General features: G+C 37.4%; 1 protein-coding gene and 1 pseudogene across 2 annotated transcripts in view; both read right to left on the reverse strand.

The window, feature by feature from the left end:
- Abcb11 (ATP binding cassette subfamily B member 11) overlaps positions 1–19,450 on the reverse strand; it is a 79,186-nt gene that overhangs the window by 22,900 nt on the left and 36,836 nt on the right. The window contains exons 12-18 of one of the 2 annotated variants that reach the window (XM_004857620.4): positions 15,332–15,442; positions 13,051–13,176; positions 11,510–11,713; positions 9,569–9,739; positions 8,909–9,110; positions 8,017–8,083; positions 4,011–4,110 (exon numbers count right to left, since the gene is read on the reverse strand). In XM_004857620.4, coding sequence (XP_004857677.2) covers positions 4,011–4,110; positions 8,017–8,083; positions 8,909–9,110; positions 9,569–9,739; positions 11,510–11,713; positions 13,051–13,176; positions 15,332–15,442 — 981 coding nt within the window. Of the gene's footprint in view, positions 1–3,989; positions 4,111–8,016; positions 8,084–8,908; positions 9,111–9,568; positions 9,740–11,509; positions 11,714–13,050; positions 13,177–15,331; positions 15,443–19,450 lie in introns of both variants that reach the window. The other variant, XM_013076952.3, reaches the window with a different exon arrangement.
- Positions 17,676–18,712, reverse strand: LOC106010457 (eukaryotic translation initiation factor 3 subunit J-like; annotated as a pseudogene).

The following is a 19,450-nucleotide window of genomic DNA, read 5'->3' on the forward strand; positions in this document are numbered from 1 at the left end:
ACAATATGAACTATATTTTCTCCAGTAGTTTTCATTCCAAAATAAGCAAACAAGAAACAAAAAGTAGTTAATTTGAATATTTTTCTTTTGTCTCCCTATACTAAAAAATTTGAGTTCAAAGGAAACTATTTCCTAGTCCCCTTACCAAATGCAAATGTCAACCCATAAGGATCCAAAAAAGTAGAAAATTGGTTCCCAAATAATGGACTTTTGTTTGATACAGTAGAGGAATAAAAGAAAACTATCTATGAATTTAACTAAAAACATTCTGCAAAAAAATTTTACCTCTAATTTTGCAAAGCTAAGTATAAAGGGGGAGATGAATAAATTGGCAGTGAACTAGTAGCTCACATAGGGAGGCAAAATAATGATAGTGATGATAATTATTATTATTAGTGGAACTAGGAATAGAACAGAGGGCCTCATGCGTGTAGGTCTACATCTCTATCCCTTACATTTAAAAAAAAATTTTTTTGAAACAGGTTTTTGTTAGGTTACTGAGGTAATCCCAAACTTGGGACCATCCTGCCTCAGACTCAAGCAGCTGAGATTACAGGTGTGTGGCACCACGCCCAAGGAGCACTAAAATCATAAAACTCATGTGTTTGCTCACTGCAGAGCTTGTGCCTCCACTGCAACATTGGCAACTTGCACACTTCTTAGTTTTTCTATCATGTATAAAGAAGTACCTGTCAGCAACTCGATGGCAGGAAGAGTGACAGTAGCTCCTGCCTATCTTTGCATCTTCAGCACAGTGCCAAGTACATAGTAGGTGTAATCAATGTTTATCGGATGACAAAACAAGTGCAGATTTTACACCCACGGTGCATACAGCTTCTCACCTATTATGTAGATGGTTCAATACTAGACCCTGGGCTTTCTCCAGTTCCCTTCCTATCTCCTGTGTGAGCCAGGGGGGAAATAAAACTTCCTACTTGAATCTTGTCTCCTGATTTCTATACTTGCTACACTGGTCTCTGCACTCCAACAACAGGGTCTCTTGCCTTGATCATAACTTTGGGATCTGACAATAAAAAATGATAAGTTTGACAAAGAAGCAGAGATTTTCCAAATGAACAAATAGTCATTTTTATGGGTCTTGTCTCTGTCTTATCTCTTACCAATGCTTAAATCCTATCTTAACAGTTAGTTGTGATGAAGTTGTGGATATCTAATCTCTGATTTTATCATATATTTTTTAGTTTCACTGAAAAAAGTTCCTTAAAATTTTAGAGACTAAAACCTACTCCTAAATTAATGTTATTGGTATATATCTAAGATCTAACCTCATTTATGAGAGCTAAGCATACAGCTTAGAGAGCAAGGAGAAACGGGCTTCGCTCTGTCACCTGCTAACCTTGAGGCTGTGGGCGAGGAACCCCACTTCCCTGGGAAGCACAGACAAAATCGTCTCTTGTGTTTGTTCAGTGCTCTAAGAGACCACAAGGTGGAGATAACCGCTTGGTGCAAGTAGACCACCTGCAGCAGGTTAGAACATTTCCCAGTCTACAGAAGGCAAGGGCGGGCTTGCTTTCTCCATCCAAAACAAAGAAAGGGTTTTGCCAATGTTTGGACTTGTGGAATTTAATAAAGTGTTAAAATATTTGAAAATACTGAAACTGAGCAACACTTACTCATACAGTGTTCCTTGGAGTTAGAAATTTCATCAGTTAACTTTTATTTAACCCTAATTCTATTGTTTCCTTTTTAAACAATTCCTTAAATCTAAAAGACCACAATATACTTACTGTACAAATAAGCAGTACTACTGTAAGACCTTTTTTTTCTTGGTGCCTTGGCAAAATCACATTGGCTTCCCTGTCGTTTTTTTCTTTTCTTCTTTTCTATCTCCCTGAACTAGAAAGAACATAAAGTGGCATCTTTTGAAAATTATCCTGGGTGTCATTTAATTGATTTAAATTATTTTATAATCCTGATGAGTAGAGTAGAATATGGAACATTTTAATCTCTTTAAAATTAATTCCTATACTTGATTTAGACTTTCATTTGATAGCCCGCTCTGAGTTCTTCTTCATCAAAAGAATCCTGGGCATCTGATCTCCAGATCTGTTGGGAATTTGACCATTCTGTGACTAAGCTAGGTCATCTACTAACTTAAACAAAAATGAGAAAAAGTCATTTTTCTCTTCCCTCCCTTCCTCCTTTTCTTTTAACATCAAACATTTACCCAGAAACTAGAAAAAAATGTAAAAATTGAATGTGATTGGTATTGTCACGTTTACATTTTCAATGGAGTGTTTGGTTCTTTCTCTGCTCAAGCTCTACTAAACGCCTATTCATATAACACATGTTGTAGTTATTTGTGGCAGTGTTGAGAACATAAGTGAAATAGCTATTTCTAAAACCAGAAAAAGAGTCGAGACTTTAGCAACAAGATATAGTAAGAACCCATGCTTGTGAAATGTGTTTTCTCTCACTGTGATTCATCTTGCTCCTCTGAAGAAAGAATATTCTATGGAATTCATTTAAACCAATTCTATTAGATATTGAGATATCTATTCATTCAAATTAATACATTAAAACAAAAGAGAGCCTTAATAATCCATCGCTCATAAACATAAGGTAAAAAAATAGTACCATACTTTATCCTAAATTTCTCTATTGTGATCCAGTTTATAATTACTTTTTAAAGTATTCACATAGTGGGATTTTACTGAAGACAATTTAAAATTACATCATGCATAAATGATGGGCTTGTAATGAAAGCATTCCTGACTTATTTGCTTTAATAAATCTTAGAGTTTGTGCTTTATTTTACCACAGAAATTTAATTTTTCATCCCAGTTTAAAAATCTCCACCAGGCATGGTGGTGCATGCCTGTAATCCCGGCACTAGTTACATTGTGAGTTCAAGATCAGCTTGAACTACATAGTGAGACCCTGTCTCAAAAACAAAAATAAATAAATAAAATTAAAACCTCCTATTGTCCTATTAATTCGAGGCATTCTGTCAACTGCCCAAGGTGATTCAACACAAATAAGTTACGGTCACTAAGTTTAAGAAGCTTATATGTAATAAAGGGGCAAGACAACATGAACTCAAAGCTCAACAAGAAAGCTACCACGAAAAGGTTCTAATGAAGTGTTTATAGGGGACAGAAAGTGAGAGTATCAGGGCCAGGAAATGGTTGGAGGAGGATGGATGGTCACCTTTTATGACAGACAATGTTCACAACAGCAGGACACCTGTGTCCTCATGAATAAGGTTTTATATTGTTAATTGCATGGATTCTTCTCCTATTTCTTTTATTTTATGCTATTCTAAATTTATGTTTAAATTAGTACATTTATTTTAATTGCACCCTGAAAATTGTTATAAAATTAAATGAAGTAAACAAATATCCATAAAACCAATTCAAAGTTTATAATAACATGTCAGGTTTAACCTTATCAAATACTTTTGTTGATCAAATATTTGTATTATAATTTAAGACATTTTAAATTTTGAGAAAAAATGTTTGAGTACTTTTTAAAATTTCAAAAGCATACTACCATATCAGCAAATAATTTGCTAAAGTAGATGTGATAAACCCTTTTTCTGTGTTTATTAGAATGGCTAATCTAAAAACTATTAACTAACCCTTAATGGTCCAGTTTTAGTTAACTTGTATTGGTTTTTTGTTTGGTTGGTTGGTTTGGTTTTTGTTTTTGTTTTTCTGAGACACAGTCTCCCTACATAGTTCATGCTGGCCTTGCACTCACTATGTAGCCCAGGCTGGCATGAACTCATGATAATCCTCCTGCCTCAGCCTTCTGAGTGCTGGGATTACAGATGTGTACTACCATGCCCTGAAACATGTATTCTTAAAAATAATTAATTAGCTAATCTGTGCTTCTTTCTAAAAATTGTGTATAATTTAGAATTTGCACCAAGCCCTTATGTTGTGCTATTGCCCATATATGTAGAAAACACTTATACATATGTTTAAAGAGCACCTAGTGGTCCCCAGGAGGGATTCTTCCATTACCCCAGAGTGGTAGTGCCTGACCTTTCCATCTTCATAAGTAGATTTACAATCTACAACAGCTAAAGGTGGTTCATGAGCCAGGTGGGAAAGCTGAGACCTGGAATGTTGCCGGATAGAAGCTCTGCAAACAAACAGAAAAGACAGAAGAGTCTGTAGAAGGTGAGCAGGTTGGAACAAGACTCAACTGGCGCCCGCATTTCCATCACACATCAAATAAACAGAAATGTTTGGCAGGTTACATGGCACCCAAGGCAGGAAGCTTTTGGGTTAAATGACAGACCTAAGCTAATCAATCAGGTTGACTGCTCTGGGCCCCAAGCTCTGTAACTGGTGGAGCCAGACTCAGATTAGCCAGGGAGAGAGAAAGGGAAGTGGAACACAACTGTCCCACCATTCCACCAACAAATGCATTCCAAGCCTACATGGCCCTGCTAATGGCTATTGTGGCCAAGGAGTTGGTTCGTCACTTTCACCTCCCTCCAGTTTAGGTTGTAGTTTGATCTCTCTCCTGCTCTCTCTGTTTCTCCCTCCTTCCTTCCCTCCCCTCCTCTCTCCAATATACCTAATGTTTACTTTAGTATGATGCCACCTAGATGCCCCAACTGAGCCCATCAGAAGAACTAGGACCCCCAGTGAGATTGTTTCTTAACTACATGCTGCCTATAGAAATCCATTAACAAAATTTCTATTGAAATATAATTTAGCTTAATGTGTCCATTCATCCACTTACTCATTCACTCAACAGAAGCTTATTGAGTACCTACAACTTGCTAACTACTGGTAGATGGGGACACAAAGACTGGTCGATCACAGGTGTCTTCCTCAAAGAATTTAAATCTCAGAGAAGAGCAAGGCACGTTGTTAGCCCTGATGTAAGGAAGACTGTGGCAAGTGCTACACAGCAGATTTAAGTAAGGATTTTGGAAATTCAAAGAGAAAATAAAATGCATGGCAAGGGTTACCAAGCAAGAATTCATGGAAAAGCTAAGGTAGCATTTGGGTGTTTAGAGTCCAGAGGACAGAACATTTTTGGTGGAGAAAACAGTACAAACCGAAGCAGGGACAAGACACAGCAGGGTTACTTATCAAATACACTTTGTGCGCAATAAGCATGGGACATGATTGTCTCTGGCTTTATTTTATTTTGGTGGTACTTCAGATTGAACCCAGGGCCTTTGTACTGAGATATATCCCTAGTCCTTTTTGAATTTTTTTTTTTTTTTGAGGCAAGCTTTTGCTAAGTTGCTAAATTGCCCAGGCTGGACTTGAATTTATGATCCTCCTGCCTCAGCCTCTCAGAATGCTGGGGTTACAACCATATACCACCATGCCCAGCTGGGTCTGCTTTCTTTTTCCCCTGAGATTTTGGGAAGGAGACTCTTGTTCTCCTCTAGATTAACCTAAAGTCTGGGAGCTGCTAGCAATTATGTTGAGACTCTCAAGGAAAGATCTTCCCGGAAAACAAAGAAGGAAAGGAGGGAAACCACCTAACTTGGACGTAATGAAGCCTTAGCCTTGCTCGACACCAATGCATCTGTGGGTTATTTGGTTATGTGAACTGATTTTTTCCCTTTCAAACCAAGATGGGTTGAGTTTTTCAGTAATTTGCAAGTAGAGTCGGAGACCTGAGTGCTAAGTATGCCAGGCAGGAGCTCTACTGCCAGCTGGTGTCCCGCAAGTCTACCAGCAACCAGAGAATAAGATCCTGTCACATCCCTGTTCAGAACCTACGACACCTGCTCCTCCTCTTCTCAGAAGCTGCTTACTACTTTTCACTGCACAGAAAAACAGCTAATTTGGGGAATAAATCCTCTCTCTCTCTTTCTCTCTCTCTCTCTCTTATCATTTGGGAAATTATTTGTTGTTATTCATTTAAATGTTCTTGAATTTAAAACACATTGCTTAAGAGAGACTCACTCATCAGAAAAACTAAAGGCTAAGAAACAAGACACACACTAACATTTCATTTATTCATCTTTTAGTAAAAACAATTATCAGCAAATGCAATGAGATATTTTTAACAGACCTCCTTCCTTAAACTTACAAATCTTTCTCTGCAGGAGGTTAATAGCTACTTTCTGTGTGTAGATAGTATTTCTGGATATCTCATCTTGATCCCAAAGTTTAGAATTTGTGACAGATTATAGCAAAATAAATATTTATATTTAAAATGATTATCTACTTAACTAATAAACTATAAAGAAAGCACTTAGAATAAGTAAAATTTTATCTTAAAAGTTCATCAGAAAAAAACGTTCATAAGATTTTTATTTTCTTGTTGACATGACTATATGTTACTTCTCTACTTTAGCCTAGTGACTAGAAGGGATCCCTGGTCATTCTCTAGATTTAGGAAGATAGTTTCTTTAGATTTCAAAATTTTATGTCAGATTAAAATACTGACAGATGTATATAAAACTTGACAAGTAATTTTGGCAATTTTATAGTTTTTACTTTATTGAGTTAACTTGAAGCTGTTGCTTTATTTTTCAAATTTAATAAATTCAATAAAACTAGTCTTTCTTTAAAATTTTTTTCAGTAGACTTGTTCTCAGAAAAAAAATAAACTTAATCTAAGAATTTTGATTTCTAAAGAAAAGATACACTAGGGCCTGAAATACCTTTTTACTTTTGAAAATAAGTATAATACTTTTTAGTGAACTATTCCTAAAATACTAAAAATGAATTAAGCTCATTTTGACTACTTGGAGTTGATGCCTGAATGTTTCAAGCCTTTATAATTCTTTTTTCAATAGAACTAGCCATCTTGAATGAGCCATTGCTTAGAACACACCCTTATATTCATTATATGTCCTGGAAATGGTAAGGCAAGACAATGGTAAGAGAGTTGCTATCGGCCATTAACTATCAATGGTCTCCTAACTTAAGGAAAGAGAATCTTGACAAACTTTTTTATGAATACAGATGAATACTACTGGACAGATGGGGCCGGGGATTTAGCTCAGTGGTTCTGGTGTCTGCCTCGCAAGCGCAAGATCCCGAGTTCGATTCCCGGTACCAAAAAAAACAAAAACAAAACTATTGGACAGATGGGTATTGAACCCAGGACGTCACATATACTAAGCAAATGCTCTACCACTACTGACCTACAGGCCTGACCCCTAGAATTCTTAATACACAGACTTTTAACATCACAGGAACTTTTTAAAGTAAAACTCTTAAGCCAACATGAAAGCAACATACTCCAAAACATATGGCTTAAGAGTGAACACCTACATATTGATCTGGAGAAGAAGAAATACTTCATTTGAGAAATTCTGTTTAAAAACTAAAAAATACATTTTTATTTCACTTAGTTAAGAATAATTTGATTTCAGAGGGGTTACTGTAGGCAAAGAAGTGTTTGTCACTCACTTGCTGCTCTATAGGTTAAAGAATGGAGCAAAAGGCGTAAATGAATGTGGCCTCGATAGGAGAGTGTTTCACGTATCTCTTAGCTTTGGTGGGGAAAAGAGAGTTTTTTAAAATCCCCTTTCTGAGCTCAATAAACAACATTTTATAGATGGAATGGAAGATCATCTTGTTAGGTGAAATAAGCTAGACTTAAAATGACAAGTATCACATGCTTTCCCCAATATATGGAATTTTTAAAAGATAACATGAAAATAGATGAGACGCTGCAGTACTATTAGACAAGAGGAAGGTAACAGGAGGAGGAACAGAGTATAAAGAGTGATAATAAGGGGATGGATATAATCAAAATATATTATACATATTGAAAAACAGTATTTTATAAAATTAATAGGCAGTAATAAAAATATATTCTTTACAAACACACGATTTTAACCAGAATTATCCATCATGTCCCTACTCAAAATGTGATAAAAAGCCAAAGTAAAGCAAAAACCCATGAATGGGAAACATAAATGTCATAATGAAGCAGTCATTTGTATATTCTTACTACACAAGACCTGGGATTCTGCTTAGGACCTCCTTGAGGATCACAATTACAAAAAGCTCCTAGGAATATCTGAAAACTAAAATCTGCCCTATGGCTTGAGCTTACCTTAAACTGTCCTGGTAGCTCCCTCTGCTGAAGGTCTTCTGCATGTCATCTTCAGCTGCATCTTTTTCTGTTCAATATAACACAAGCCATTTATTAGTGTATACCATAAAAAGGACCATATTCAAATGTTTAGGCAAACGTTATTATGTTTGCCTAATTTATTTCAATAAATAAAACCTGAAAGTCATGCACCACTTTCTAATAAAAAATTCAAGATTAGACCGAGTCATTTGACTCTGTAGAAACAGGAATCTTTTAGCACTAGTCATAAAAATATTTAAGGGAAGCCAACTAGAAGTGACAAAAATAATAAAACCACAGAACAAAGTTTATTCGGAATAGCTCCTGTGTTATCACTTCTTGGCATTTTGGCTAAGATCAAGTGCAGAGTAACTCATGTGTTAAAACATGTACAGTAGCTATGCCTAATACAGTTCACATGTGCAAACGTGACATGTTGAAGAAAGATTACAGTGGTTAGTTAATTTATCTTGGGGTAACAACAAAATCTGAAAATGCAGAAGGTGTACTAGGGCCTAAAACTATCTATCTGCATTTGAAAATTCTGAAATATGCCTTGAAACTTTTAGGTTAACTCACTCAATCAATAAGAATGAGACTCCTCCTGTTTGCAGGACACACACTAGGAAGACTCTCCTATTTGAAAAGGGTAAGGAAAGGGAGCAGAAGAGGAAATCAGAACACCTTGGTTTCAGCTCTGTGACTTAATAAAATCATTTAACTGGTGAGCTTCAGTTATTGCTTTTATCATTTCTTTAATGCCTGCCAGGGATGTTGGGAGAACAAAGCAGACCGTGTATACTACATGCACAGAAACATACAACATATACTATTTAATAGACTGCACAAGCAAAAGGGAAAATGCCCTTACCCTTCACATCTTTATGAGTAAGGGCTTGATCTCCATGACTTTGCAAAGTCACTAGAGTGAAGTAAACACCTTTCCTTTCCAACAGTTCTTCATGGGTGCCTTTTTCTACTGCTGTCCCACGTTCAAAACCAATGATGACATCTGCTGCTTTGACTGTGGAGAGGCGGTGGGCAACTGAGATGACTGTATGCATATGCAGAATCTGTAAGGATGCACAGAGTTCTGTTAAGATGCGAGACAAAGCTGACCTTGGTCATTGGATCATTCTAGAATCCATAGGTAAGTGTGTGCCTTGGTTCCTGGGAGGATCCTTACACGGGCTATGCAGACATCAGAAAAGGTCAGTTCCTTGTAGCCATAAATTACATCACAATCCCATCAGTCTGCTGCTGCAATTAACAACTTAAGATAGGGGAACTTAAAAAAAGTCATGTTACTCATAACAAGAGTTTAAACTTTACATGTATAGCTTTTGGAAGCAAATCACAACTGTCTTCTGTTCAACATGAAGAAGACTGTAGCCAGCCAATATTTTTTAAATGATCGCACTGAACACACAGACCCATGTAACATCACCCCTCTCCAATGAGGGGTCTATTTCAGCAGAAAGACAAGCATTTCCACCTGGACCCACAAGATGAGCTCAGACTCTCCACAAACCTTATGCAGAGCTTCTTGGACCATGGCTTCACTCTCATTGTCCAACGCTGAGGTGGCCATGTCCAAAAGGAGGATCTTGGGGTTTCGGACAAGGGCTCTGGCGATGGCCACCCTTTGTTTCTGTCCACCACTCATCTGGCCTCCCCCTTCTCCAACAAGGGTGTCAAATTGCTAGGGAGAAAGTGATGCCAGTCAAAGGGACAAGACGGTGGCTCCGACAGCAACCCAGTATAAGGTTCTTTTTCACTTCCTGCTCAACCATGAATTTCCACAGGTCCACCTTCCCATGAAAGAAACACTCCTTCCCCAAGCAGGTTATTGTCTAATCAGAATTTGCATGTGAGATAAGGAAATTGACTTTATGCTTTTATGTCAAGGTATACTGAGCTATATAAATGTTCCCCTTCAGCTCAACTTTAAATGAAATTTTTCAACCAACTAGAAACTGAACAGTCTTGAAAGTCTATCTTAAAAGATTTCAAATCTTTGTCTCTTTTCTCTAGTGAAACAATACAGCAAAATATAATATGAAAGGTGTTTTCATATTGTGAATGGAAGGACAAACTAGCTTTATAAAAATTATCATGGACAGCAATTGGCTACTGAGTACTTCACATGTCCAACGATACATGGGAATCTAACCAATTCCAGCAGTCAGACTCATCTTTCTTTTTGGTGGTGGGGTTTGAACTCCAGGGTCATCTCACTGAACTAAATCCCCAGCCCTTTTTTATTTTTCATTTTGAGATAGGGTGTCAAAGTCACTAAGTTGCCCAGCCTGGGCTTAATCTTGTAATCCTCCTGCCTCAGCCTCCCAGAGTGCTGTGATTACAGGTATGTACCACTATGCCCAGCTCCGATTCTTATCTTGCTTAGTATTAGCCAACACGAGTTGAGCACCTACCACATGTAAAGCATGGTGCTGAAATTGTACATATGTCACCTCATTTGCTCCTCAAAGATACCATAGGAGGGACGTACTGCTGCTCTGTTCAACTACTAAATAATGGAACTTGGGACATGAAGGGGTATAGTACTTTATGGAAGTTTACAAAGTTGATAAGTAGAAAAAATGGGTTTGATATTGAGGCAGTCCAATGCTAATGCTTTATTCTCTAGCCATTAGACTATAGCATACCCCTGCTGCAATCCTTTTCATAAGGCAATTTAGAAGGCTGAATAGGACATATTCAAGATCACTGACTCTGGAGCCAGAACACCTGGTATGAATCTTGTCTTTCCTGCCTATTTGTATCATTTTAAACAGGTTATTGACCCCTGGGATCCCTAGTCTTCCATCTGTAGATGGAAATACTAATAGTTGCTACCTCACAGTGTAGTTATAAGGGTTAAATGAGTTGAGAGAGGTAAAGTGCTACAAGAGTGCCTGGAACATAGTTTTACCATACACACATTACCTATCAATAATCCTTCTTTGATTTAGCAGACCATCAATGGAAAAATCCACACAATTATAATAAAATAGAGTTGGGTTTTGTAGTAATAGTCATGTAGAATGAAGGTATATGAGGAATTGTTTTTGAATATGTGAGATCCAGTTCTGAAACACAATATTTAAGTCATCGGAGCACAAGAAAACCAAAGAATAATGATAATGGTAGACATCAGGAGAGCATTGTACAAGTATCACCACATGCCAAATTTAGCATATGTTAAACACATGTTCACTAGATATAATAAGGAAATTATATCTAAAATTAAAGGAAAAATTTTAACAGAAAGTTCCCTAATCTGATAGATTTTAAACATAAAAATAACATATTTGCAGATGAAAAGGAGACATTTCCAAGTACATTTCCAAGCCTTATATTAAGAATGTAATGATTCAGGATTTAAATGAATAAATATGTATAATTGTGTGACTCTTATTTTTGTTTGATGACAACTGGGTTTCCTGCTGGAATGCGAGGCCAGAAGTACCTGTGGCAAGTCCATGATGAAGTTGTAGGCATTGGCCTCCTTGGCAGCTCGGACGATATCTTCCATTGTCGCATCTTTTCTGCCGTAACGGATGTTCTCTGCAATCGTGGTGGAGAACAGAACTGGCTCTTGCTCCACGACCCCAATCTGATCTCTCAGCCACTGGATGTTAAGAGAGCGAATGTCATGGCCGTCCAGAGTCACCTAGAGAGCACGGGAACAGCAACAGGCTGCTGGAACCCTTCAGGGTTCTGAGTCAGAACACTAGGTGGTACTCCACCACCTAGTCCAATGCTATTGGAGAGATAAGATACAGATGGATAAGACTGTGATGGTAGACAGTTCCTCTTGAAATGTGGTTGCTTATATAAGGATGACAGTGTGGAACTGAAATTAAGTTTAGCTGCAGGACATGTCATTGCTAAAACACACATGATGTAAAGGTCACTCCATTTGCTGTTGGCCCAGGAATGGGCACATTTTAAATTCTTCAACAAATAGTAGCCAGTCATTCACCACACTTTGAATATTTTTACTATCTTTTGTCATGTGACCAAAAAGGAACATCAAAAATAGGATATAATAAAAAAAGGATATAATAGGAATGACTCTTAACTTACATATATGTTTCATAGTAAATCTTAATTCTGATTAGATTCATCAAATAACACTTTGCTATTTAAAAGTAGTTGGAGATATTACAGGGAAGAAACAAAAATCACAATAGGAAAAATGTAAAAATCTTACCCAAAAATGATGATTTTTATTAAATTTCAAAGTGTTATTATGGTGGTATGTAGTAAAGAATACCAACTGAAAAGGAAATGTCCATGAAAAAAGAAAGTCCCATTGTGTTTGCTGTGTCATTGTAACATCATATGCCTGCTAGAGAACTCACTGCATCGAAGCCATTCATCCATAGTCAGAACAAGTCTATCTCAAAGTATCAAGGAGAAGCTGACAGAATGCTTTTGAGATAAAGAGCTTGTGCTCTGGCATCCACATACCCTGGCTTGGTCACATCCTAGATGAATGACCTGAGGCAAGTCTCAATCTTTCTGACTCTTTGCTTCCTCATTTGAAAACTGGACATAGGTACTTTTGGGGAAAGGGGAGTTGTTCTGAAAATAAGGAATCATTTTTATGAGACTTATTAATATTTATTTTCTTAGTTTCAGTCTGTTTACTCAAATAAAAATAAGGAAAAGTAGACTGTGAAATTATATATAAAATTTTTAAAGTTCAACTTTTCATGACTAATCAGGATTATTTTCTGTTAATTTCTATTTTCACTGTGAAAGGAATCATAGTGATTTTGCTACACTCCAAAAAAAAAAAAAGAAAGAAATAGAATAGATAGTTTCCTGAAGAAGTAGCGATACCCGTTTAAACATGGCTGCACCTTCGGTGATTACTCAGCAATGGAATGGACTGGCTGTCACGGGTCTGTCCCGTCACTCCAGTCAGACTCAGTTTGAGACTACTACGTCACCATTTGTACGGTCCCCTCCCCAGGAGCTGAGTTTCTGGAAGACACACACCATGCCTTCACAGGGGTCGTAGAATCTCTGAATGAGCTGCAGTGCTGTGCTTTTCCCGGCTCCGCTTGATCCTACCAGAGCTGTTGTTTCCCCAGGTTTAATGACCATACTGAGGTTATTTAAAATCTGGAGAGGAAAGAAAATTTAACAGCTCAGATTATCACTGTGCACCTAATCGAGCAATTAGGCTTCACCTCTGGCAACATTCATCCATCAATCACCCGAAAAAGGCAACAGTGTCTAGGATGAGATTTTAGCATTTAGCACATTACTTAAGAGCTGCAGCCAACAAATAAGATGATGTGTGTTATCACTGGTAAAGTAAGTAAGTCAGGCTGACTTTTAAAGATTATGTTCCAAAATCTAATTTAAAACACTTCTGACCTACTGTGGGATACCTGAAGCAGACTGTCCCCATTAGTTAAAGAAAAAAAAACACAGTAAAAGCATAATGTTAATTTACTGACCAAAGATTAATAACAAACCAATTTGCAGATTTTAAGCTGTCATACACTTGTATGATATGTGTGCATATTAACTGAATAAATTTGCCTAATGAATGTTTGTGGTGAATTTCTAGGTCCAAAGCACTTGGAAAAGTAGGGACTCAATACTGGTAGGTCTCAAGAATGAGAAAAAATAGCTAGTTCATACCTATCTGTTGGAGATTTTCACCAACAAGAGCTGATTTTTGTACCGACTGTGTAAAGGTGGTTTAGGGTCTTCTGAATGACAACATCACATGTGTCTTTCAAAACATTAGAGAGTCAAGTGTGCAAATTTATTTCTGCTTTCTGGTCTGTACTGGTCCATAAGGTTGCAGAAACGGGGAATGTCTTTCTTTCTTTCTTTCTTTCTTTTTTTTTTTCTTTTACCATACCAGGGATCAAACTCAGGACCTTGCTCTTGCAAGGCAGGTGCGGTGCCACTGAGCTAAATTCCTAGCAGGAATGTGTTCATTTATTGTTACAGTCCCAGTGCAATATGTTACCCAGCAGAGCTAAATACGTACTCAAGGTATGAATGAAGAACCTTCATGGCTCTAGATAGAAAATTGCCATTAAAGTGAATTATTGGTGTTGAGAATAAAAGATCAACAGAAATTAAATTAGTGTCACAATTCAATTAGTATTTGTTGAGCAGCTATGATAAGCTGATTCCAAGTAGCATAAAGTTTTAAGCCATCCATTCATAAATATTTACTATTACTTTCTGATTTATATTTTACAAAGCACTTTTGCTTACATATAGCATTTGATGTGTAGGTACATATGTAACATAATAAAGAATACACTTCAAATAAATAATCAGAATATGTATATTTATTTTTGTTTGATATATTTATATATGATACAGACAAATATAGATCCATACTTATATATTTGCTGTACATATATTTATTTATATATTTATAGAACATAGGTATATATAATGCAGGTAAATATGTTTATGTACATTATACACACATTTACCTTCTCTTTCTATATATGTCATGCACACACACACATATATACACACTACACACATATACACACCTATATATATAGTATCAGAATAAATTTAGGCTAACAAGATAGGATTTAGTTCTATAGGGATAACAGAAATATTACTTAAAAAGAAACCAGAGATACTCTGTTAAAATTAATAAAAAGTTTCATTCCAAAACCAATTCATTGGTGGGGGCATAAGTCCTAATTTTCCTACACAGCATGTTGTATTTAAAGATCTTGCTTTGTAGGTACAGGAAAACTATAAATTTCCTCCACCAAGTGGCCCAGAAAATCACCTAGTACAAGATACACTAGCACAATACCACTAAGTCATCTTCTGTGAGGACCAATGATCCTGGTGAACTTACAGATGGGAAGTAAGAAGCTAGCGATGGTGGTTTCTGGTTGTCACTCACTCATATCTACTCAGGCAGAGCTCACCACCTTCTCCACTCTCTGAAAACAAGAATGCTTTGATTGCCTTGCAGTCTACTTCTATGTGCTTAGAATAACAGGATCTGTCACTCACCTCAAGAGAACATGATAGAGTTGACTTAACCTGCATGGGCTGCTAGACTGTGTTCAAACCAGAGGGATGTGCATCACACAATTGTCACAAAGGAATGAGGTGTTTTCCTAAGATGGCCCAGCACCTGAGGACACTTCTGGACCTCTGTCCCCTATTCCTAGAAACTGAGTCAAGCCTCAGAAAACAGTCAATCTTTGGCTCTGGACATAAATCATCAAAGAAGCAAATGTCTACTTTTCCCAGGGAGAAGACTGGCACTCACCTTCACCTCTGGTCTGGAAGGGTAGTGGAAAGTCACATTGTGGAATTCAATTTCACCCTTGATTCGATCAAGCTTGTAACCATCTTCTGACATGCAATCAATGATGGGTTTCTGGGGTGAAATTCAAGAGGCGTGTAGCAAGAACACATATTATATGTGTTTACTATTCATCTTACTTTGATTTAATTCATTAAAAAGAACAAGAACCTGTTAAAATCTTGCAGAAATATGCCACAAATAAATAGTTCCCACATTACTTATTAATAATAGTGATAATCACTACTGAAATACTGAGATATAATTGCATTATTTTATATTAAATGTCATGTATTAACATAATAGATGCTAGATTTATTGTTACTCAATTACTATTGTTATAGAGTTACTACTATGGGATATTACATATTATTTATATTATATGATAATACAATTTATCAATATATAATATTAATGTTTATTATAATGTATTATACATGAATTATATTACTTAGATTTTATTATGGAAGGCAATGTACAGGTGTTTTATAGTTCTTTTTTTATTTAAATAACTGTCATCATAACCTAACAAGACAGGTGATGTGCCCATTTTTCAGGTAAAGAAGTGGAGGAATCTCAGAGAAATGGTTCTTGGCTAAGGTCATTGGAACTGGAGCAATTAGCCAGGGCAAATCATTCTCTACATTTGAGTATCCATTGCAAATGATGATAAAAATTAAGTGTCCACAAACAATGTCTTCAAATACCACCAAGTTTCAGTTGATATCCTGAATTTCACTGCTGCTGTTGTGAGTGGTGACTATAACCTGGAACTTAACCATCCTTGGAACTCAACCACCCTGGTTGACCAAACAAGGGTGAGGGTCAACTCCTCCTCCCAGAACATTCCAGGTTTGACTTCTTCCTGCTCCCAAAACTAGTAATAGAAATTCATCACCATAGTTCTATTTGGGGGTAGAGTGAAATTCTACCTTCTCTTCTTGGGTATCTAATGAAGATAATAAAATAATTTTTGCATGCCTTAGTGTTTTCTTATAGTTTCAGAGCCCTTATAGAGTCATTACATATAGTAGCTCTATGAACAGTCAAATTTGAACAAATAAATCATTTTATGTGGTTTCAAACAGTCTCACTATATCCCATGATTTGAAGCCCCACAATATACAGCTGATAAAATGATGAGTGGATTTCTTGGGTAGATTTCAGCGTCATTGTTTTTCAAAAATAAAATATTCATGATCTAGGGGATCCATGAACCACCTGATTCTCAGAGCTTCTGACTCAGCCCAGAGGATTTTTTCCCAAGAGAAAGAGCAATAGATTACATCGTCTTCCTCCTCTTAGATGTGACTCCCTGGCCTGACCTCTGATGTACTTCTGTAGATTACCCTGTAAAATCCTAGCCAGGCAACCAAGATCCTTTGCAAACTTGTAGAGACTTTCTGCCACATTATGAAGATAATCCAGTTTATGAATTAGGTCTGAAAGTCCTACATGCCCTGTCCTTTCCCATTCCTCTATATGGGAGACTGTAATACTGATTATGCCCCAAAGCAGGCTGTGAGGAGTTAACCCCACAATTAGCTTGTTTATAGAAGTGAATTCAGCCAAAGCCCACATGCTGAGGTCAGAATGACTCACACCCAAATTCTGTTCCCACAACTAAAACCTTCTCTTTTTTTTCTCACAATAGTAATTTTATTAAATTACTTTATAAAACATTGCAGATGTCATAATTGTGAACATAACAATTTACCAAACTGTAGTTAACTGGTGCAGTTTGCTGAGCATGTTTTATAAAGGAAAGGAAATGCCACAGCCCTGTTAAAGTTGTTCCACTGCAGCCTAGAAGAACAAGAGATTTGTTTCTCAGACACTTGAATCAGGTAGTTTCCCTCTCCCACCCTGAAGCACACCATCAGTAGAAATAGTCTAATTAAAAACTAGATGGTCTATGCACTCAGCGGATTCCACAGAAATTATTGTACTGCAATAATAGAGAGGTTTACCTTCTTCAGCTTCAAAGTTGGAGGGTTTTGGTCATTTAATTTTTAAGTATCTTCACTCTGAGATAAGCAGCCTTCTTCACAATGGATTTTTAATATCCTCATACTCAATTTTAAGACAAAGCAATTTTAATACTAGGTGCACACCACATGCCCTTGCTGCAAACTGCTTTTCTTGACAAGTTATGAAGTACCTCAAGGAGGTATGGTTAAGGCTGTATTACTGAATGGTGCTGGTAAATACTACGTAATTTTTTGTCATGTTGCAACCTTTGTTTCCAATTTAGTGAATGCTGCTATGAAATCATACAGCAACAATGACAACATCATTAGATCTGTTTTTAAACTGTGATTTAGTAGCAACTGAGGTTCCTGATTTTAACCCCTTGGCAGCAAGATCCAAGTTCCCTCATTTGCACATTAGCACCTAAGTGTCAAGGGGTTGAGTAACCAGCACAAAAGATACTGCGCTTCTGATTGTAGCATTTGGCAGAACTGAAAGGAAAGGAAATTGTGCTACATGTTGAAGGGATTGTGGGCAACAGAAAGAAGACACCAGAAGATAAAGTGGCACATGAAGTCTTCATAGTCTTGTACGTATCCTCCGTCACAACCACCATAATCTGCCAGATTGTCTTTCATGGTGGCCTTTAATCCCCCTCCAGGAACCACACCTTTCTTCTTCTTTTTGGCTTTGCTTTGCTTTTCTTGCTCCTGTTTTTCACTGCAAAGCACAGTCAATGAATTGGTAATCTTTTTTCAAGTCATCAATTTCCAATGAAATACACACATCTCGAACTAAGGCTTCCAAAAAACTGGCATTATACAGTGACTTTTCATATTGTGTAATTTTATCTTTTAGTAATTTTCAAAACTCTGTGAAATCATCTCTTGAAGATGGATTCATAGCATCAATTCCATAAACTGCATTATTAACACCAAAAGTTTCTTTTGCTAATTCAAAGTCTAACTCTTTCTGTAATTTCTTTAGCTACAGTTTATCTGCTAATTGTTCTTCCAGTGTTAGTTTAGGTTCTTCAGGTTCTTCTAACCTCTTTTTAATTTCTTCTTGCCTTTTCTTCTGTTGCTGTTCTTTCTCTTTTATCTTCTCTGCTATTTTTTTCTTTTCTGAAATTTCTATTTCTGGTTTTACTTCTGCTTCCTCTTTTTTGTTGTCTTCATCATCGTCTCAGTTATCGTTAACGTCCTCGTCTTTGTCCTCGCCTTCCCAGCGGTCCCCGCCGGCGGTACCGCTGCCCGCCACCTTCCGCACCGGGTCTTCCACGGAGAATGTGTCTGTGCCGCCGCCGCCACCGCCATCTCCAGGCGGGCGTGAGAGTCCCAGAGGCAAGCGACGGGGAGGAGTCAGCGCAGTGACTCACCGAGCGGCCCTCGGCGGCCTGTGTGGGGCAGGCCGGGACCGTGGCTCTAAAACCTTCTTACTACATGGACAGTATTCTAATTACAACCATATATTTTGTCTATTCTGTTCCTAATTCAAGAATGTTTTCTCTTGCCCTTCGCAAGCCTTGCTTACATTAATTTCCATAGAAACTGCACAACTTCAAATCCTTCCATGTAGTTCTGCCCTTGCATGCAGTTCGCCTTTACCCTAACTGATTACCAATAAAAATCAGTGACTTGGACTGACCAACACCTTTGTGGGGTGCACCAGCACTGGTCGTTCTGGCACCCTGCTTTCAGTCTCTCTTAGTTATGTCTTCTCTCTCTCTCTCTCTCTCTCTCTCTCTCTCTCTCTCTCTCTCTCTGGCCTGGGTCGTAGCCTGGGCAGGAGACTAGATCCTATTGCTGAGGTTTCCAGTAACGTTTCAGGGGTCACTACTACCACTAGCCTTAGGCCCTTTCCAACCCTGTTCATTCACATTGGACTTCTTTCTGCTCCTTGAGATCACTATAGACTGGAGCTCTCACTTGTAGAAATTCCTTCCCTGCTTTCATTTTCCATGTACCTAATTTAAAAATTTCTTCCCCTACCCTAGTCATGATCACATTGCTCAGTTTTTTCCTTGCAGTACTAAGGATTATACCCAGGGCCACACACATGCTACGCAAGCCCTTTACCGCCAAGCTACATCACAAGCCTATTTCTTTTTAA

This window comes from Heterocephalus glaber, unplaced genomic scaffold, assembly GCF_053883595.1.
Source record: "Heterocephalus glaber isolate CG9 unplaced genomic scaffold, H.glaber_assembly_v1.0 deba00000347, whole genome shotgun sequence".
Taxonomy (NCBI): domain Eukaryota; kingdom Metazoa; phylum Chordata; class Mammalia; order Rodentia; family Bathyergidae; genus Heterocephalus; species Heterocephalus glaber.